The following is a 23,302-nucleotide window of genomic DNA, read 5'->3' as shown; positions in this document are numbered from 1 at the left end:
TGAGCACAGGCAGGGATAGGGCGACACTTCCCACCTTACAAATGTACAAGAGGCTTCAACAGCCAGATTCTAAAATTGCATACAGATTATGTTCAGCTGACAGTGAAAAGAATATATGCTGAAAATGAACAAATCTGAAAATCTTACAAGCGTGATGACAGCCTAAATCATTGATGGTTGTGATGTAATAGGTTTTGTATTCATCGGAATTATATCATTTATTCATGGCTTGTCACCCATTGCTTTTTTTCTAATTCCTAATACCCTTTTTATGGGCGAAATAAGATTGAACTGGCTTAGACATGGCTACCTTGTTCTGATACACAATATATGACTTTCAGCTGATGATTCCTTGCTTTATCTCCTCAGTACCCAACACCAGGCAGGGTAATTGCAAGTACCATGTCTTAGCATCTTATGATATGATACAATGGGGATCAAACCTCCAGCCCCCTGATATCTGGGGAAGTCAGGTAGTTTAATTTCTAAAAATGACATCATAAGAATTATATTGTCATCACACCACTGCCATAATTCTTAAACTCAGACATATAATGATTTTACTTTTTGGAACAATCAATCTCTGAATGCTATTGTTGAATTCTGACCAAAGAAATTCCATGTAGCAAGTACGATCAGTATCATAAAGTATGCACAGAAATTTTAAAACATATATCTTTACTTCTCTAAGCTATTCCCACAATCTCAGTCATTTTGCTCTGCTATGTTACACAAAATTACGATACTGGTATGTGATACTTTAAGTTACCGTATTTCCTCCAATAAGTGTCTGGGTGCTCTAGTGCTTATTTAAGGTTGGGCACTTGTGCACTTACTGGGTCTAATTAATATAATTGTTGGTGAGCTGGTTAAACCCAGACACTTAATAGAGGCATCATGCTTATTAGAGAAAATATGGTATTCTTACATTCTAACATAACTTGTAATTGCTTAAAGCCACATGCACCTGCATATTTGTCATACACTGAATGAAGTGTTATAAGTGAGTGAGCGTGTAAGTGAGTGAGTTCAATTTTAGGTCGCTTTTAGCAATATTTCAGCAACATTACATCAGGCGACAATGTGTTATGAAGTTAAAAGCAGCATGAGCTTCCACCATTGAACACAATTATGGAAGATAATATTTACTTTTCCAGTGTTTGAAATTCAGCATCAAAACCTTGGGTGTCTGATTTGGATCCAGCGTTTCAAGTCCTATATTCAGGATGTTAATAGATTCAAAGACTACAGGAGGAAATCTTTTTTCCAAAGCCTCTCAGTGCTTAAATTTTTGCAAGTCAATTTATATACACTTATCAAATGCTACCATCTTAGATGATGTTAAAAGGACAAGAGTGATTTCTTATTCAAATTCCTCCTTAGATAATTTTTACCAGAACTTTCCGAACATTAAACATTGTTGAGTAGGAAAGAGACATACCTGCTTTGACAAGATCTGCATCAAAGGTGAGTGAGGCTGTGTCTTCAATATCTGCAGAAGGAATAATAATCCGTCAGTCACATGACCAAAGTATGATGAATTGCCTGATTTTAGGACGCAAGTATCTACCAAAAGTCACGAAAGGTCACTGAAATGCAACGCTGAATTCTTCCTCTTTAGCTGTAAGTTGATCATGAATAATTTCTACATAACACGTTTAGTCCTCAAAACAAAAGCAGTAATTGTGCATGTTCATTCTTAGTACGACTATTCTAGGAGTCTAATGGATGAGTCCAAAAGTTGTCAGTCCATTCTGTATTCTGCGAACAAAGCAGTGCATGATGGGAAGAAAGTGCTAATGTGTCTCTCGGCCTTGTTGGAACACCAACACCCAGAAACAGCAATCATGTTGTCGAGTCATAAAACTGGCATAGAGGGATCAATTAACACACTAATACTGCCCAGCTCTTCTCTGCCATTTGCTTTCTGATCTCACAACTGAAAAAAATTGAAAGATTTAATGGCCGATCTTTTCATTCATGTTTAAGAAAGTCAAATCGTTGAAGTAGGCCTTGAAAGGGCCTGTCATTAACACTGGGACACTGAGAGGAAAACTGCTGAAGCGAGGAAGATCGCTATCATTGCCCTTCTTGAACAGTCAATCACCAATTCAAACGGCAGTGCACACTCTTACGAGTTTGTGACTTCTGCATTTAAACCATTAGATTCTTCAGCCGATAAAGATGTCTCGGCGATTCACGCGTTGACAATATAGTGATATTGACGGGATCATTCTCCCCGTGGTCGCTGGATGGCAGGCAATTATAATTGTTTAAATGTATTCGTGACGATCACCTTCAGCCAAACTAGACAATAGCATTTACATTATTTTTCTAATTAGGTTGTAGCCACCTCGTTAATCATGTGGAAATGAGAATGCTGACAATGATTGGAGTGAAGAAAAGCAGATTATTTTGTGAATTACTTTTAAATTTTGTGTTGACAGAAGTGTAAAGGTTGCATCAATATTGTAGTATTTTCCACAATGCTATTGAACAATTTTCTGAAAAGACTCAAAAATGGTTGTTGAATGCATCATAGAAATCAATATTTTCACTTAATGATAAATTATATCCTATTCAAATTCTAACGAAGCCTTTATAATATTTTGCTGATGTACTGATGCACAAAGCATACAACTGATAATAATGTATAGTCCACGTTTACTGATAGTAAAATATTAAATCAGTGAAACAACAATACAAAAACATCGAAAATAGGATTTTCTGAATGAACGCTCATTGAAATGCATTTGGTCCCTTTTAGTCAAACTGATCTGAGTTGAGCTATATTATTTACAAGCAATCCCTTGTATGTGCCTAGTTTCCATTAATGACTAAACTTGTAACAAAGCAGTTTGTATTATGAATAACATGCAGTTCAGTCTACAGAAACTCAGGAACATCATAGATGTTCTGAAATAAAATCATAAAATTTGACTTCAAACTGACTGACTGCCATTTTTTATTGTATGGTTCTTAGACATTTCTTCATTTGAAACATTGTTCCATAAAAAAGCATATTATGATTTTCCTTTAAAGAACAGTGTATGCAGTTGTGGAATTCTGACAAATATGTTTCATACAAATAAAAGAAAAAACAACACAATTATTTAAAAAATACAACAAAACATTGTGAGGTTCATAAATACATTTCTGTAACAGAATACTTTTTTTCATCTATATAAAAGGAGCATAGCACTTTGACTGAAAGCCAACTCCATCCAACAAAAAAAATAAAAACTATTAATTATTCCTTTTTGAAAAAGACAAAACTATTATACAAAAAAAACAAAAAAAAATTGGGTATCTACAGTTAATGAAAGAAAGCCACTTTAAACTTACCATCAAAAATATAATCCATTGTGTTGAAAGTCAGTACCGGTATGTAAAAGTAACTGTTAATTTTTCCACAGGCAAGACTACAAACTGCAAGAGCCACACAGATTGAACAAGGAGTCAACTGTGTTCCAATGAAATTCAGAGAAAACACAACCCGGCAAAGTGTGATTTATGTCATTCACACATCAGCTAATACTCCTCATCATCACTTTTTCTCTCTCCCTGATTGGCTGTAATAAAACCTGTCCGGATGGCCAACAAACCTGCCACCCTGCCAACCCAGGGTAGAATTGGGTGATTATAACAAATTAGAAAATTAAGTGAAGACTACGCTGCAATTGTTGCCTCAAACTACTGGGGAATTATAGAGGTTAGAAACCGGCAGGGTATATCACCTGATGTTATCACCTCTTTAGCTGCCGTGGTTGCCCTTAGGGGTCATTGGTTGCAATATGGTGTCAGTGCAAGGAGTGCCCTGCCCTTGGGTCAAGTGATCAAAGATCAAGCTCACAACCAGATTCTTGACCTTAGGCGACTCATCCAAAAAGGTGTCAAAATTAGATCTTTTTGAACCCAAAGATTTAAGACAGAATGTTGGATGACTCATGAAAGCCAATTTGACTGTTTATTTATGTTGTTTTCAATACACAGATTTACATGTAAAATCAAAACTTCAGCACGAATTTGACTCCATATGATAGATATTCATTGGTTTCTCCTGCTAAATGTCCTTGAGTAAATGAGTGAGTGAGTGAGTGAGTGAGTGAGTGAGTGAGTGAGCGATCGAGTTGGATTTCTACCACACACAATATTCTAGCAATATCACAATGGGGGACACCAGAAATGGGCTTCAAAAGTTGTTATAATGTGGGGAATGGAACCCTTGCCTTTGGCATGACAAGCAAACATTTTAACACTAGGCTATACTGTGTCCTTGACTGCATATACTAAATAAGTTTTTGTTGGCATGTCAATATTGGAACGGACTATAATTATAGATAAGAAATTTTATATGATACCTACAAGGTCTTCTTTATCCGTTGAATGACGGTGGTATAAAACATGAAACAGACAACAGAAGATTACCAGTAACCTGTCCATGGTGATAATTATATACTTCAATAATTTCTCAAGATGAAGAGGACTCATTGTTTCTGCGACAAACGATGAAATCTAGGCAACAAAAATTTCCATAAATAGATATCACGACAATTAAATGTAGAGCATTAAAAACATTTTTGATGAATTGAAACTTGAGCAATGAAACATTTTCAAAACAATATTTCAAATGTTCACAGCTTGGAGCAAAAGAAGTCATACCACATCTATCAATAAACATTTTTTTAAAAAATTTTTCTAACAATTTAACTGAAACACTGACTATATTGAAACACTGACATGCTATTTCAGTTTAGTCAAATCACTAGTTCAAACAATGAAATGATTTAAAATAAATGTTGTTTCAAACAAGACCAACAACGCGTCTGCTTATATTCTGTCAAATTTCCTCTCTAACAATGATTTACAAGTGAAACAATTTCAGGGGAAGTCAAATCACTAGATAATTGGTTGCTCCATCTGCCGAAGCGATGGTCCATATGACACACCCATTTAGACACAATGACACTAATAAGAAGATGCTATCCGCATCGTCTGCAACAATATTTGTGTTGGATACATCTCCCCTGAGACCACGAGAGGAGAGCAGGCATTAGTTTCACTGCAGAAAGAAGTACAACTGTTTATCCTGGGGCATGGAGCATTAGCTTGTAGCCTAAGGCCCTGCTCACATTCTTGACAATCACGGTAATGATGTCTTAAGATTTATGACAGGATTTATCTGATTTTATCACCGCACTGTGAAAGCTCTGTGACACTGTGCTCAATGCTATGATTGACTCACATAGAATTTGAAATTTTCACTGAAGTATGAAGTCAAATCACGAACGATCATGCTCAAAGCACTCTGTCATTCGCTTTCTCTTTCAACTAAAAAACATAGATTAAGAATATGATTAATCCTTTCTTCTCTGGGGTTGATATGTCGAAGAAACAAAGAAACTGTCTAAGGTATTAATACACTACTCAACAGAAGGGAAAGAACACACAGTTTCGTTCATATTATTAAAGTCAGTCTGTCAGGGTAGGACAGATTGATATGAATCAGTCAGGTGTTATGAATCCAATTCTTTCATACGATTGTGGTCAATCAAACCATGATAGATTAACACCAGTAATATGAAACAATCAGGTGTTATGAATCCAATTTTTTCATATCATTGTGGTTAATCAAACCATGACATATTACAGAGTGATATGAAACAATCAGGTGTTATGAATCCAATTCTTTCATATCATTGTTGTCAATCAAACCATGACAGATTACAGAGTCATATGAAACAATCAGGTGTTATGAATCTTATTCTTCCGTATCATTATGGTCGGTCTGCCAGGGCACGACTGATAAACAACAGTAATATGAAACAGATCTCATCTAACTCCTTATGAATAGGTCGAGTCAGGTGAAATAGATTTTATTGTTTCAGATAATTTCACTCATCTGTGTAAGTGTGGTTTCTGGAATAGTTGACTATTATTCAGTCCATAATGCTAGCCTTTATAGATACCATGTCACAGTTTAACATGGGTGCCCAAACCATCACCAACTCAGAGACCCCAGTCCTTGCTTTGTCCCCTTCATGACAAGTGCCATCAGGGTAGCATCTTTTAATTCCTTTCACTATGATGAAACCAGGAATGGAACTACCTCCTTTCTTACTCTCTAAGCTCTATCAGTTCTACCATTCTACCTGCTCCCTCCTTTTGTTTTTTGACAGTTGTATTTTTTGTTTAATTTTTTTTAGTTTTATGTTATTTTGTGTTTTTTTTTGTGTTTAATGCTGCACTAAGTAATACTCTAACCATATGATAGCAATCAATATCTGATGACTGACATCATGAGCACTGCTCTACACAACTGGGAGCTGATGTCATGCATTTACCCATTCAGCAAGCCTTAACACTTGATCACTTTCTGCCTTTTCTGACAACCATGGGCTGCAGATGATCATTTCAAACCAAAATCTTGACTAATCTTTTATCAACAGTTGGGCCCTCCACATGCTTGTCATCAAGTCTGCATTTGACAGAAACTTGGTCAAGCCCTTCTATTCTCATGTCTGCGTATTCCAGAACCTCAGTCCAACCCTTATTCTCATGTCTGCATGTGACAGAACCTCAGTCAAGTCCTTATCGTCTTATGTCTGCATATTCCAGAACCTCAGTCAAGCCCTTATTCTCATGTCTGCATGTTTCAGAACCTCAGTCCAGCCCTTATTCTCATGTCTGCATGTGACAGAACCAGCATGTTCAAGACACAGTTCCACATACATACAACCCAATCCCACAAACATACATTACACAAACACAGTTCCACAAACATACCATCCTGTCCCACAAACATATCACACAGTCATTAAAACTACATCTTACAAACATGCCTGACATACCACACAGTCCAATAAACATACAGACCAAAAATAACATGACAACCACGGACACATGACACAAACCAAGCATCAAAACTGCTGTGCTTGGATCTGCTGTGCTGTGTCCTAGGATATTACAGCTATATGTGTAGGAGAACTCAAAATGCATTCCAGACTGTCAGGGCCTGTTCCTTGTCTAACCATTAGGTATTATTTATGGAGTAAAATATACCACTAATGGTTGTGTGAATGTCTAGTATCTGCAGCCAAGCCATGGAGACAGTCAGCCCTTCACTTGCCCTGCCATCAAGTGACCACTCAGAAGGAACAAGCTGCAACCACTCACGACACCATAATTCAATTAGCTGTTCTGAGGACACCTATAATCACTTGGGCTGTAACTGGCTCCTGATTGGGGTCTTGGGTAGCAGGAAGCTAGTTTCTTCCTGTAATGTATTGATGTTATTTCATCAATTAATGAGTGCTATGAACGGTGCTCTCATAGTTGACACAACAATGTTATATATCAGACAAATAGCCAGCTCATGTGTTTCATTATCACTTCACGAACATACAGGAATAAAGAAAAAAAGGAAAAGGGAGACTGAGCGAGCAGAGACCATGTAATAGATCTATTATATGGGCGAGCAAGCGAGCCAACTGTGGCATGGAAAGTGAGTGAGTGAGGGAGTTGTATTAACATTCTTAACTGTAATTAGTTGTGTGTAGTGGCATGGCATGACATGGCGTGTGTTGTAGACTCACAGCTAGTCTGTGGAAAGTGAGTGAGTTTCGGTTTATGCTGTATTCAGCAATATTCCAACCACATGGCATTATTCCAGCCATATGTAGTACAAACCTAGGCATTTAGGATTGTGGAATGCTAAATTTTGTGATGCGTGCACACTCTTCGAAAACTTTTGTAATAAATCGATTGCAATGCCTATACAACTCTGTTGTACGTGCATGTAAGGCATGGACTGTGTTGTTGTACATAGGGCCAATGGCCCACACATTGTACTGAATAAAGAGAATTGAATCGAATGGCGGTGGTCCGTACATAATTGAGTCTGGACCAGACAATCCAATGATCAACAGCATGAGCATCGACTTGCAAAATTGGGAACCGATGACATCTGTCAATGAAGTCAGCAAGCCTGAAAACCTGATCCTATGTCGCCTCTTACAACAAGCATAGTCACCTTCTGTGATAAGCATGGGTTATTGAAGACCTATTTTACCCTGTATCTTCATGGGTCAGTCTCTGAAAAGAACATATTTCACAGAAAATATAAGTTTTACGAAATAGAATAAAATACAAAAAAGAGCCCAGAGCATTTCTTCAAACTGTTGTAATGTATACTTGCCACACAGTTTAGACAGCATTAGGTGTATTTGTTTCAGGGTCTGTATAACAGACTAGGAGTGGTGTGGCACGGCATGGACACTGAGTGAATGATCTAGTAAGTGAATCAGTTGATAAGTAAGTTCTGTTTACTGCCAGTCTGAACAAGCACATTTGATAAATCCAAACATATGAGTTTGATGAAGAAACCCAAATGAAAGCAGGTAGAAGATACATTCTATCAGGTGAATCCATAATATCTGAGGCCCCAAGATTACTTTGCCTTCCTTAGATCACTGGGCCCAAGTCCTAAGACTTCAAAAGTAAAAACTTCAGTATGCCCATCACTTGGGTTCACGTGCATCAGGTAGCAAAGAAAAGAACAAAAGATAAAAACACATCCACCAAGTCCCTGTCATACAGACCCTGAAGCAAATATATCCAAGAAAACCAACACAGGTCTAGAAACTGTAGCAAGATAGATTTCCACAGTCTAAGTAAACTTAGCCACAGTACTTTTCATTACACTCCACTACTGAGCCTAACAAAACCTTATGAGAGGTTGCATCAGGTAACCTTTGTGATTGACCAATCAGAACACAGCTTACCAAATCACGAAAAAAGACATTCGCATATACGTTTTGAACTTTTTATCTCGAAAAGGTTCGTATCTGAACAATTCCGTATGCTTTTTAGTGTATGCTCGCTTCCGGGTGAAGCACACAGTGCACATTACAACCATGACAATGGTGAGTAAACAGTCGCTGAAAATAGTGTTTTTGGCAATATTCAAGGATGTCATCTTGCAGAAATATTAGCTAATGGTAACCATGTCAACAGAAACCAGAAAGCATATATACTGCAGGTCAAATAACTGTGTTATATTCAGATTTTTGTTTGTGGAGAGATCTCTGTCAGTGACCTGAATATTTCCTAAGTCCCTCCAATCCCTATATAGTAGCCGTTGTCTGATTGGTTAAATCTGTGTCACCATCTTGGGTTTGATTGGACCGTCATCAGTTGCTCACAGGTTACCTAACGTGACCTTCTACTAGGTTTTTTTAGACTCAGTGGTAGAGTGTAACAAAATACACTGAGACTAAGTTTACTTAGACAGAGATTTAAACATCTTCTGAAAAATGAAGAAAGTCTCAGGGATCCTTTTCATTCTGCATGTATTTTATTCTATTTTTTTGATAAATATGTTCATTTCAGAGACTAGTTGTTAGTCTAGTCATTGACAAACACCAGCAAGTCTACAATCCAGCATGTTTCATTTCAAAACAGCTTAACCTAAATACCTGTATAGGTAATGAACTGTAGTAGACTTAGTGAGATGAATGATTCCTTCGCAACCCTCAGGCTGTAAACTACTGTCCTTCCATCATAAGGAAACAGGTAAATCTGTGCAATCAGTTAATGTAAATTCTTTTACTACACAGATATAAGAGGGTAAATGTGCATGACAATGGACAAGTGTACCATGCTGCTGTGGTTTGCAGATCAACCAAAATTCAGTAGCAGAAGCCCAACAGAAGTTACATGGAAAATGTATCTGATTTCACTCTGTACTGCTCCCATTCTGATTCAGGTATACAGCTATGTTGTTATAAATAAATTCATTTTAGGAGTGATTTCAGTTTATGGTATACCCAGACACTTATGGAATCAAAAACAAAGATCAATATATCCTGACATGGATAAGGGAAGCAACTTTTTCAAATTAACATGCACACTACAGAACTGAAAGATAAAACTCATTGCTTTACAGATCAACCAAGTGTCACTACAAGCAATGTTCCAATAGAAATGTTTAAAATATCATTCCGTATATTTCTCCAGTCTGATCAACATCTACAGTTTGTAAAAGAAAACAGCTGTTATTTCTAAATATTAAGAAATCAAAACCAGAGTAGGGTCTGTGGCAATTGCAAACATGTGTATAAGATAACAAACTATCTGCCAGAGGATACTACGTGTTATTACTCAGGTGATAAACATCCTTTATGAGTTGACATTAACTTCCATCTACACCAACTGACCCACACCATCATCTCAAACACACCATATTCAGATCAACACATTTAGTTCATTCATAAACTAACAAACTGGACTCTCAAGTGAGTGAGTTAAATTTACGTTTTATAGCAACATCACATCAGGAGGCACCAGAAACGGTTTTCACAGATTGTACTCATGTGGGTTCAGATTGGCCACAGATCTTCCGCATGACAAGCAAACGCTTCACCCATTAGGCTACCCCATGCTCCATTAAATCAATGTACATGAGAAATGAGAAATGAGAAAAAACATTTTTGAAATTTTGTCTGTAAAGAAGGAACATGTTGCGTAGAGCTATGTAATACGAAAGAACTTTTTTTCATATAAATGTGTGCATAAAAATGTTTTTTTTGTTCAAATACTATTGTACAATCTTTCATTGTAACATGCCACATTTCAACTATTGCCACCATATAAGTAACCTGTTGTGTAAGTATTTTATATGATACCAATATATTAAATTTTAAATCTATTCAAAAGGTCATTAATGACTTACTTAATGAAAATCTGATGTCACCCCAATCATTAGTAATTAGCCAGTCTGAAAGGTGTAAAGCACAAACCAAACTTTTATTGGTGCAAAATAAGATCAAGATATAAAAACAATATATATCTGCTTGTATCTTTTTAATTATCAAGAATCCATTCAACAATGTCTTGGTGCAAACAATGACTTAGTGAAAATAATGTCTGAAATCAAACACAACCATAAGACACATTGGAAGATGACCAGTTACCAATCTTGCCCATAAGGCTTTCAAGCGAACTTCTCCATCAAAGCTGTTTTTATGAGAATGACACTGAGCATAGGAAAGGCACAATACAAGTTAACTCTTGATATTATTATTAACTAAATAAGTTGACCATTATCTAACAGTTAACTGATATATTTTAAAATTATTGCCTAAGGTTTGTACTCTGTATCTGTCATCAGTCAGTCACACAGACCCTGAAGCAAATATATTCAAGAAAGCCAACGCAAGTCTAGATTTCCACGTCTTCTGAAAAATGAAGAAAGTCTCAGGGATCTTTTTCATTATATTTCATTTTTTGTTGCTATGAACCTTTTTGAGTCAAATATGTTCATTTCAAGTTCTAGTTATTAGTCTAGCCAGCATGTCTACAATGAAGCATGTTTCATTTCAGAACAGCTTATTCTAAATACCTGTACAGGTAAAGAACTGTAGAAGGCTTGGTGAAATTTCAGAGACTGGTTGTTAGACTTAAATTAGTCTAAAACCACTTCTGTACCGTTGACAAAGGGGAGATTGTGGCATAACTTCTGTCAGGAATCCCTGAGGGGGTGGGGAGGGTCTAGTATTGGGATGCTGAGGCACGATTCTTCCCCCAACCTCTGTTACCCAGCACTCTCTGACGCACCCTCTCATGTGAAGATCCAAGTCAAGAGGCTGTATGTCCCCAGTGCATTTGTGGCATATGATTTCAGTTTTGATTTGTTCAAATATATTGAATGTGGAACATCAGTGCAAGTATACCCAGTCTTGACTTTCATCAGAAACAAATTCCATTTGGTTTGAAAGATAAAATTGTAAAAATTATATAACTGGATTATTGAAAATCAGCGATGACACCAGGTGTTCGGGAAATAGGTAAACAAATCCTACCTTACAAAATAACACTTTTCCATTAATGTGCATTTTTAGATACAGTTGGAGAAAAGAAACACAAATACATCAATCCATATGATTAATATTCAAATTTTTAAAAGTTATAAGGAATTTGATACAAAAAATAACCTAACTGACATAATTGTTCACCCCAGTTCTGAAAGATGATTAATTTACTGTAGTTTGTTGTCATTAGTATTGCCAAGTCTATGTCCAGTTTGATTTAAACCAGAAATTGACAACACTAAAATAGTTTCTACACATTTTAAGGCCATTTGATTGCAAAAAAAACATCATTTTGTGAATTTTCAGATTTTTATCAAAATTTGGAAAGTTGGTGAAAATAAATGAGATGAGTGCTATTTAAAATCAGAAATTGATAATATTAAAATGGCTATAACTAATTTTAGGTCCATTTTAATGCAAAAAAATCATGCAGGGAATTTTCTGATTTATACAAAAATCCAGTGAGAAGGTGAAAATATATTACTTTTTCATGTGATGAGTGCTACCATTGCTGACCTAGAAATGATGTACCCCTAAGCCAAAATTCCAAGAAAAGGTATTGTTGAGCCTGAAGGAGTTCTCTGATTAGTGATGTTGGAGAGTGTAGACAGATCTTCAGGGGAGATTCTGCAATTTCCTTACAATAGCCATCACCATACTGACTTACATTCGGGAAGAATCGTACCACTACCTACAGTCATGAGATCGTCTAATACAACTGCTCATAAAATGTTCAGTTTTACTTTCTTCACATTTTCTCATATTTTTTATCAGTGTACCTTAGAAATCAAACATGGGATTTGTCTAAGATGATCAGTCATGTCCAGGAAACTGATATTTCCTTGTGTGTGGCATGGAACACCAGAAATGGATTATACATATTATCTTACCTCACACATGAATGTAGCTTTCTGATTGGCTAAGTGCTATTCTATTATTTTCAATGTACACCACTTACAGGCGATGTATTATTTGAATGGAAATGGGAATTCCGAACTCTTCTGGTGCTTCATGGTAGTACTTCTTTGTCTCGAATAACACTGAATCACGGAAATTAACGATGTTTTGCGATTGAAAATCAATGGAAGGTAGATAACTCTAAATCTGTTTACTTTTGTGTCGTCTGCAAAATGGTGATTTGCCTTGCATTCAACAGAAGTGCTTCAAACAGTTCAAAATTAAAACTCAGCTGTTCGATAAGATAAATACGTTGTTCACTTGTCCCTTGGGGTCCATGGGCTCATGTATCCTCGAGGTTTGTTTACGTTCCCCTCCCCTCGTGACCAGTGAACAACTTATATTGTACCCATGAAAGTCCCTCCGATCCCTAAATAGTAGCCATTGTCTGATTGGTCAAATCTATTTAACTGTCTCACGTTTGATTGGACGGTCACTGGTTGCTCAAAGTTTACCTGACTGGACCTTCTACTAGGTTTTGTTAGACTCAGTGGTAGATTGTAATGAAATACACTGAGACTAAGTTTACTTTGACTGCATCATATTTTGTAGCCACTTAATCACAACAATGCAGTGATCTTGGTCATAAGATATTGTATCACCCACTAGAGATGCTATTGCTGGTTTATCATTGGTGAGTGAGTGAGTGAGTGAGTTTAGTTTTATGCCGCACTCGGCAATATTCCAGCTATATGGCGGAGGTCTGTAAATAATCGAGTCTGGACCAGACAATCCAGTGATCAACAACATGAGCATCGATCTGCGCAATTGGGAACCGATGACAGTCAGCGTGCCTGACCACCCGATCCCGTTAGTCGCCTCTTATGACAAGCTGAGTCGTCTTTTATGGTAAGCATGTGTTGCTGAAGGCCTATTCTACCCCGGGACCTTCACGACCTTCACGGGTCGGTTTATCATTGATGGATCTCATCATGACATGGTATATAAGAAACACACTGAGGGGCTACAAAGGCCAAGGCAAACTAGGGTGAGTGAGTGAGTTTAGTTTTATACCACATTCGTACAGCAAGAGCCTACTTAAGCTCTCTGATTGGTCTAATCATGACCTGAGGACAATGCATGAAGTGGTCACCACATGACCTAGGGCAGGTCACTCAGCTTGACCACACAAAGCCATGTCCTCATTATAACACGGGTGTTATCCTGTCAGCTGTCATAATGGTGATACTATCTCCTCACTTGCCATGGGAAACAATTTAGATTGTCAGATGACCAGTCATCTGTGGATTTACAATGTTTCTTACCTAATGGTTGCTGCCTGTGCAATACCACAACAGCCAAAGCTGTCTATCTCACAGACTAATGCTTAATCCCTGAATATATAGAATTTATTTTGACAGTAACAAATAAACCCATCTAAACTGAACAGGGGCCCCAGTAGGTTTGGGCATTTCCTGAACCTGGAAGACTAGCAACTGGTCACTGAAATTAAGTTATTTTAAAGAAAAAGAGTGTATAAAAAACAACACTTCAAAAAATATATTGAAAAGGAGTGCAGAGACTTTCGTCAATTTCAGAAACTGTGCAAATCAAGACTTGCCACATTTTCTGGACTTGTATGGTCTTTCTTGGATATATTTGTCTCGGGGTCTGTATGGCAGACTATGAACCTGGGGAAATCTAGACTTACACCATTTAGGGCTTTAGCACTGCAGTGAGGACTAGGCAGTAGGGAAAATAGTTCAGGGACTGCGAGACAACTAGACTTCAGACACACTAGACCATTTGTAAGGAAGAAGGCAATCGCAAGGAGTTATTTCTATTGGGTGATAGCATCACAAAATATTTAGACTATAAGAAAACATTCATCTCTGTGACTGGGTATCATTTTACACAGGTTTAGGAATATAACAGCAATATTATGATGGGGGACATCAAAACTGAGTTTATAACATTGGGCCAATGTTGGAAACTGAACCCTGGTCTGAGAGATGAGACTGTGCTGTAACTTGCCTGCTCCAGTGACCATATCTGAGAGAACCAGTGGCTGAATGCATGAGAACAGAGATGTCAGTGACAATATATTGTCAGTAAAGTGACTTGCATTGTATTGTCTGAAAAAGTGACTTGTTATGTCAGTAAAGTGACCTGTAATGTCAGTGAAGTGCCATGCAAGATTGTCAGAAAAGTGGCTTGTAATGTCAGGGAGGTGCCTTGAAATGTCAGAAAACTGACACTAGTAATGTCAGTGAAGTGCTTTGTAATGTCAGTGAAGTGCTTTGTAATGTCAGTGAAGTGTCTTGTTGTGTCAGTGAAGTGCTTTGTAATGTCAGTGAAGTGCTTTGTAATGTCAGTGAAGTGCCTTGTGTCAATTAATTCTTCTGCTACAGAACACAAACACAATCAGTCTATTTTAATATCAGCACATATTCGAAGAGTTTGCTTGTTTTCACTTGAGCCATCAAGACAATTTTGAGGAAATACATCAACATTATGTATCATGTGCAAGCATTTTTCCTGACTTGTCGAAATAATCTGTTTCCTGTTTTGTTAGTTTACTCTTTGATGATCTTATCTGATTAAAATGAGAATTTCATGAGTTACATAAATTTGCATGTATCATTATTAGGCTACATTTAAAAATAATAAAATATTTTTATGTTTACATGCAATTCCATGTTGTTATTAATTTCTTAACATTCATTGTTTAGGAAAATCAGGATAAGTATTTAATGATGACTTGATGCATTGATGTGGTATGATACAACCAATAAAATCAGCATTATCACATTTACAAACAAGAAGACAAAGTCATCAATATCCCCAGCAATGACAAAAATACCCTTCATGAATATATCAGATGTTTTCATGTGTATATAGCCAAGTGTATGGAGTGAGTGAGAGAATGAGTGAGAGAATAAGTGAGTGAGTGAGTGAGTGAGTGAGTTACATTTTACACAACACTCTGACAAGTGATGTTGGAGAGTGTAAACAGAGATTATTCCAGATTATTCCAGCGATATGGCAGCGGTCTGTAAATAATCAGATCTGGACCAGAAAATCCAGGGATCAATGGCATGAGCATTGATCTATTCAACAGGAATCCGATGAGATGTCAACCTAGTCAGAGAATCTAGCCGCAAAATTCCCATTAGACGCCTCCTACAACAAACATGGGTTGCCGAAGATCAATTCTAACCTGGATCTTCATGGGTACAAAATGGAGAGGAGGGTATTGAAAGTTTCATACTTTCTATTCCAGAAAGGATCACTACCACCAAACTTTTTGCCATGGAAACACAAAAAAATATTCTATTCCGAAATCCAAAATTACCAGAAGACACTAGTACACTACCATATTGCTGAGTGCAGCGTAAAACTAAACTCAGTTTCAATTGAGCTGTAAATGGTGCGACATCCATGGCTTCTCTTTCAGTGAGTGAAACAGAATGTTACAACTTGTTTGCATTACTACAGTCCTATAGTGATGAGAACAAGATATTCAGTCTAAAATATATGACAAGGAGAGCATCCTAACTAGTGAAGTGCACAGCAAAGGAATAAAACAAACCTGATGAAAATTAACACAGATAAACAGTCAACAGATTCATTCTTATCATTTAAAACTGGGCTATAAACCACTAACAATGAAAATTTGACCAGGTTACAAGGGTACTTGCAATGCTTTTGGCTTCTTGCATGATTTCCCATCAGGATTTATGCCACCCATTATGTTTACTAGTGTCTGTATGTTAAATTCAAACCAATCGTTTCTTTCAGTACCAGATTATTAAGTACCTTAATGTTCACCTCGATTCAATTCTCACCCGGTTCCGAACACGAGAAGACCCTGTATCATCACAAACTTATGACTTTAAGAGATTTGAGGATTCTTTAACTCCTGAGGGATCATTTTTTGAACATTTCTCATTTAATCTTATGCCTAATATAATAACTGAGGGACGATTTTAAGAAAAATGTTCATTTAATGTTATATCTTATTTAATAACTGAGGGATAAATTTTAGAAACACTTTCATTTAATGTTTTACCTTATTTAATAACTAAGGGATAAGTTTTAAAACATTTTTCATTTAATGCTGTACATAAGAACATCTAAGGAACTAATTGTAAGTGTAGTATTTTCAGCATTTACACTTTGGCTCTTCTGTTCCTTCATGACAACATCTAGCAACAACAAACACTGGGCTCCCTTCCCCACACTATCATAAGTCCTGGATATCCTGCACTGCTGCCTACATCAACGAAGCTGTGGAGGTTCTAGATAAGGATATAGGTCCAAGTCAACTTGTGCTTGTTGGAAGATGTGACACAATGGTTGGCCAGAATGCATGTTCACATCTCCTACCAGCATGACTTGATACTGATCATATCAACCAGTGGAACGCATAGTAAAAACAATTAACATAGATGTCAAAAAGCTTGATGAAGGAGTAAGTGAGTATAGTTTTATGCCACCTTTAGCAATATTCCCAGCAATAGCAACTGAGAGGACATCGGAAATGGGCTTCACACATTGTACCCATGAGGGGAATCAAACCCAGATCTTCAGTATGACGAGTGAATACTTTAACGACTAAGCTACCCCACTGCCCCCTTGGAGAAGGAGCAAATCAAAAAAAAAACAACAACTGACAAACCTTTATTCCCGAACTTCCAATCCAATCCAGGACTAAGGGTGCAATGATGTGAGACTAAGTAGACGACGAATCCATCACAATAACCAGTTATGATGCACGACACTTTACGTGCAAAGTCTCCTGCATAGGCTCTACACTACCTTTGAAACATTCACATGTTCAATAAATCCCAACACCTCAAACAGCAACCACAAAAGGTCAGCAGAGATAGGGTCAATCAATCGTGGCAGTATCCATGAAAGTGAAGTGTTGGGTTGGCACTGGGAGCTTCTCCACTTGAAGCCAAATCCTTCCAAGACCGCACTGTACCGTACACCACTGCCTTCACTGACAGATGCTGGTGTCCCTTCTCCTTTGACCTGGGACTTTCTGTCCCCACTGAAGCAGCTGGAGACTCTCCTTTCTTAATTAGAAGGACAGGGTGGATGTAATTATTGTGGGAGGTGTCTGAAGGTGTCTGGATGTGTCTCAGAGGGCTACAACACCTACAGGCTTATGCTGAAGTGTGGCAGGCTGGATTGGTGATGCTCTTACAAACACATGCGACTGCTTCTTGATACTCCATCAGTTTAATGGGGCTCTGTACCACTGCCCCAACACACAAAACCCTCAATATTGATTTCTTTCCAAGAACTAACCAACTTCTCGGTGGCTTTCAAGACTCCTTAGAATATACTGTGTAAACTACACAATGGGAACTCAAAATAATATTTTTCAAAATCTGCCAGCACACATAAGCTTTTATTGGCTACAAATCTTTGAGAAAAATTATTATGATTTTTCCTCCAGAGCAGAATGGGTATTCTCGCTCTTGATAAAACTGATAAAAGAGTGGCTCTGTTGGACAAAATGGATGATGGCCATGGACGGTGTTTAGATTACGATAAGCTCTCATGTATCATGTCAGATACTGTGTACCCCTTCCGTAAATCCCATTCACGAACATACTTAATGGTTCTAGTGTTTTGTGTGAGTGAGTGAGTTATGTTTTACACCACTTTTAGCAATATTCCAACAATATCACAGTGGGGTACACCAGAAAATGGGCTTCACACATTGTACCCATGTGGGGAATCGAACCCGGGTCTTCAGCGTGATGAAGGAATGCCTTAATCACTTCGCTACCCCACCGCCCCTCTAGTGTTTTGTGGAACTGTAATGAAATTTTTAGTGTCTTAGAGTATTTACCCATGTTTCACTGCAGACAGCTCTGATAATACATGGTGAATGTCATATAACTAATCCTAAGTAAACAGTTTTCTGTAAGATGTTGATACAAGAAAACAATCATGTATTCAGAATCTTATTAGTGGGTGAGTATGGTTTAACATGGCTTTTAGCAATATTCTAGCAATATCATGGTAGGGGACACCAGAAATGGGCTTCACACATAGTACCTAAATGGGCAATTGAACTTGGGTCTTCAGCGTGTTGAGCCACTCCACTATCCTTCAAAACCTTATTAAACAAATGTCAATGTTAACAAGTAACCGTATCCAGCTCACCATGGCCTCTTTAGAAACACGCAAAGCCATGTCAACTGTGGTGAGCGAGTGAGTGTAGTTTTATGCCTCAGACAGTGAGAGGCTACTGAAGCCAAGTCAACTAGGGCGAGTGTGTGTAGTTTTATGCCACACTCATACAACGAGAGGTTACTGAAGCCTTCTGATTGGTCTAATCATGACCTGAGGATAACACATGAAGTGATCACCACAAGGCCTCAGGGCAGGTCACTCAGCTTGACCACATAAGGCCATGACCTCATTATAACAGGTGTTATCCTGTCAGCTGCAATAATTGTTATACTATCTTGTCACTTGCCATTGGGAAACAATTTTGATGGTCAGATGACCGACCATCTGAGGATTTACAATGTATCTTACCTAATGGTTGCTTGGTCAGGTTGTTGTTTTACACAGCAATATTACAGCTATATGACAGTGATCTGTAAATAATCAAGTCTGGACCTGACAAACCAGTGATCAACAGCATGAGCACTGATCTACACAGTTGCTATACAATACCATGTGTAAACCATGTCAACGAGTCTGGGAAACTGCATCAGACATAATTTTGATTACTGCTGTTCCAAATTCAGTTAAGTTCTCAATTGTACGGCATAAAGTTTCATAACATTTGACAAATCCTTCAGTGCTGTTGCCATGATCAAACCACTTTTGAACAGGAGTCTCAATAAGCTCCTTGAAACTGTTGCAGGAAACGCTGACATGAGCAGTCCAATCATCTTCAGTGAAAATGTATAACTTTTAATTGAGGGCAGATTACTTCAATTAATTTTTGTAAACATATTTTTTCACTCTTCAAGAGAACTAATGGTTCACAATTATAACTTCTGATAACTTCTACTTTGCAACATTTACAATCTCCATGGGAACAATAATTGAAAAAGCTTTCACAAATTCACTTCCCACCTGTTATATTATTATAGCATGTGTTTTCAGCACTCTTACTATTGCTGGTCATCGCCATGGAAACATTCATAAGTGATGTGAAATATTATTTGTCACTTTGTAACACAATCACATAATTCATGTTTCAAACTGAAAAAAATAATGTCTTGCTCGTCTTCAGTTACTTCTACAAAATTACAGCCAAATTATCACTGAAAATTTTAACATACCACACAGAATTATACAAAATCTGGAATTCATTTGGTAATTCGGAAAAAAAGAACGGTTAAGTCCTTATTTCTGTTGATAATTATTTTTTATTCATTCAAAATGGTGAAACCTTGTCCCATTATCCATAAAAATGTATCATCTCAAAAAAGAAAATCAATGTTTTTGAAAATATAATTGTAGTACCTGCAGTAGATTGGGGACAGTTTCAATTAGGGTGTTCCTTTGAACATGTGTCACATGTCACACCAATAGGAAACTACTCATTGACCCATGATACAAATTAAACCTGAAACTCTGCAGACTTGCATTAGTGAGTGAGTGAGTTTAGTTTTACATTGCTTTTTGGGTGAGGTGAGGTGGAGTGGGGTGGGGTGGAGGAACCCCCTGAACCCCTTTGAAAATTCCTGGATCTGCCTATGAACGCATGGCCTCTGAATATAGATAATTTGATAGTAACAAGCAAACCCATTTAAACTGAACCTACTGTGGAAATCTAACCTTCATTTCGGGATTTAGCACTACACAGGGGGCTCGGCAGACGGGGAAAATAATGTGGTCCAGGGACTGTGAGACAGACAAAACACAAGCGACCAGCACTCCTAAAGGAAACATGTGGTTCGGGGAACATTATTGCATAACTATAATATCACTGAAACAATCTAATCAAAAAGTCTTCTTCGCAGCACTTTAAACTCCAACCCAAATACAGACCAGACGCCCAACACAGACCACCACATGGTGAATCCCAACAATTGTTTCTAATTAGTTGGCTCACACATTTTTCTAATTTCTTACACCCTTGACATCAATATTTGCTTTAGTCCTCCCAAACAGGTGAAAATGTAAGATCAACAAGACGTCCATTCCTTCTGCGCCCCAAGCAGAAGACATTTATAATGACCCTCATTAGTGGGGTCTCTCTGCGGCCTTGTGGGAAAGCCTTATGTGTATCAGTGCCCCACCTCTTTCCCTTCCCTCGCTCATTACGGCACACAGCTTCATTAGGCAGCATTTAGATACAGCTGAAACGGACAAATAATGGCTAGAATTAGACCACCCTTCACGACAGATCCAACTTTTTTGGTCTCCGATTTAAGGTCCTTCCTTCCTATGGACGGAATGCCACAATCAGGGTGAATCCAGGAGAAATTATCAAATTGCAAACCTCTATAGCACCCAAATGAAACTAGCTCAAGATTGATTACATTAGAAGCTGAGCATCAGGACTTGTACTAAAGACGTGCTCATTACTGAGATTTTTACATCATGTTCCAGAGTGAAGGAAGTCGTAGCTAATGGGGAACTTGATAACAAATCTGAAGAGGTAATCCCTGCCTGGTCAATAGCACCTTTGCCTTTAATAGACGGAATAATCACCCTATTACTGCTGTGCCCTTGCCTGTCAACCCTAGTTACCGACTAGCAGACTTGCGATTTTATTTGTAAACGCATTTCATTCCAACAGATACCTTTCAAACTTGGGGATGCAGATGGGGAAGAATTACATCTTAATCAGGTTGCGGGTTGCGGTGGATTTATCTTCATTTGTAGCCCTTCGAGACGAGGCGATGTATGTAATGGGAATTGTTGTATCTCTGCCACGGCTTGTAACAGGTTCAACAATTCAGAACATGTCCGTCCATCATGGCACCGACTTCTAAAAGATGCATGACTATACTTTGTTTCCTGATTTACCAGCTTCCATCATGTCGCTTCAGTCTTGAAGGCAAGCCATGTTACGATTTCTCTACAGATTTTGTTATCGCCACTGTTGATGAAACTGAACTGCTGATATGAGGCTAAAGAGTTGTCTAATTGTGCACACAGCTTAAGCCCTTTCTTGTGTAGGACTAATGATCTTTGTGGTTTAATCAAGGATCTTCAGGTCTATGACTCACTATTGCTTGAACATTTCCATAGTTCTTTACAACCATGGACATTCATTAAAGACAGAGGTGGGGGGAAGGTGGGTAGTTGAGTGGGTGGTCAAGTGAGTGAGTGGTTGAGTGAGTGGTTGAGTGGGTGGATGAGTGGTTGAGTGAGTGGTTGAGTGGGTGGATGAGTGGTTGAGTGAGTGGTTGAGTGAGTGGTTGAGCGAATAGTTAAGCGAGTGAGAGGTTAAGTGGTTGAGTGAGTGGTTGACTATCTGTACGTGGTGTGTTGGTATTATACCTGCACAGTATTATCAGTTTAATATTGTTTGAGGTTGATTTGGGCCTCTGAAGGCATCAGTGAAGAGATCAGTTTTGAGTTGTCACAGTATGGTCACATTAATGTGGTACAGAAGTTGATTCAAAAGTGTGGAGCAGCAAATCGGAAAGCCCTTATTCCACACCTACTCCATTTTACAGATGGAACTACCAGTTTAGACAACCAGTATATATGGCAGCTCAAATACATGAAGTTTTGTCATTCACAAGTGATGTTTCTCTTCATAATTCACTGACAGAATGCCGGGCTTTACATACATTTACCTGTACAAAAAAAAAGAGAAAACTTAATCCCTAACCATCCAATATAATTTAAAAAATTGCTGTCATCTGAAGCGTAACATTTTTGTTTTAGGTCCTCTCTATGTTGAAAGTAGGATCTACAGGTACAATCAGTGCCACTCACTGTCAAACTGTTTAGTTTTCAATATACTTCAAAACATACAGCAATACATGTGTAACAATGGCTATATATTGCAATACAATAGATTTGCCAACTTATATCACTATTTGACATGCAAGGGGATTTCCATGTCTCCCTAATCACTTAGTGAAGGCAATCTCTGTGATGATGATAAGATAAAGCAGATGCTGGCATCCCTTGCTTATGAAGCTGCTGGGTTCTGTATGAGTGAGTGAGGTTTTGTGCCGCTTTTAGTAATATTCCAACAATATTATGTCAGGGAACACCAGAAATGGGCTTCACACATCGTACCCATGCAGGGTATCATACCCCAGACTACGTCCTTAGTAACCACCCTCCTGGGTTCTGAAGTTTCCATTGATATGAATGTTGCGATGTACCTCTGTTCCATGTATTCAGCTACCTGTATGTAAAGTGAGTTCTCACAAGTAATTCAGGTGTCTTGTGTCACTATCATTCACTACCAAACATATACAGTGCTCGATTGAGTGCTATGTTACTTTGCATTGGTGCAACCCAATATTGCAAATTAGTCACCAATCTAACTTGCACAAGGTGCAAGTCAATTTTTGACAAAT

The 23,302-nt window shown here is 37.9% G+C and overlaps 1 protein-coding gene across 2 annotated transcripts in view; it reads right to left on the bottom strand.

Annotated features, from left to right (window-relative positions):
• Positions 1–23,302, bottom strand: part of LOC137261144 (LIM domain only protein 3-like) — a 124,608-nt gene that overhangs the window by 85,315 nt on the left and 15,991 nt on the right. The window contains exons 1-2 of one of the 2 annotated variants that reach the window (XM_067798844.1): positions 17,449–18,011; positions 1,442–1,492 (exon numbers count right to left, since the gene is read on the bottom strand). Coding sequence is in view for 1 of the 2 variants with exons in the window: in XM_067798842.1 (XP_067654943.1) it covers positions 1,442–1,492 (51 nt within the window). In the remaining variant the exon portion in view is untranslated. Of the gene's footprint in view, positions 1–1,441; positions 1,493–17,448; positions 18,012–23,302 lie in introns of those variants that run through there. The other variant, XM_067798842.1, reaches the window with a different exon arrangement.

The sequence above is a fragment of the Haliotis asinina genome, chromosome 14, assembly GCF_037392515.1.
Source record: "Haliotis asinina isolate JCU_RB_2024 chromosome 14, JCU_Hal_asi_v2, whole genome shotgun sequence".
Lineage (NCBI taxonomy): Eukaryota > Metazoa > Mollusca > Gastropoda > Lepetellida > Haliotidae > Haliotis > Haliotis asinina.
This window is presented reverse-complemented; position numbering and strand designations above follow the sequence as displayed.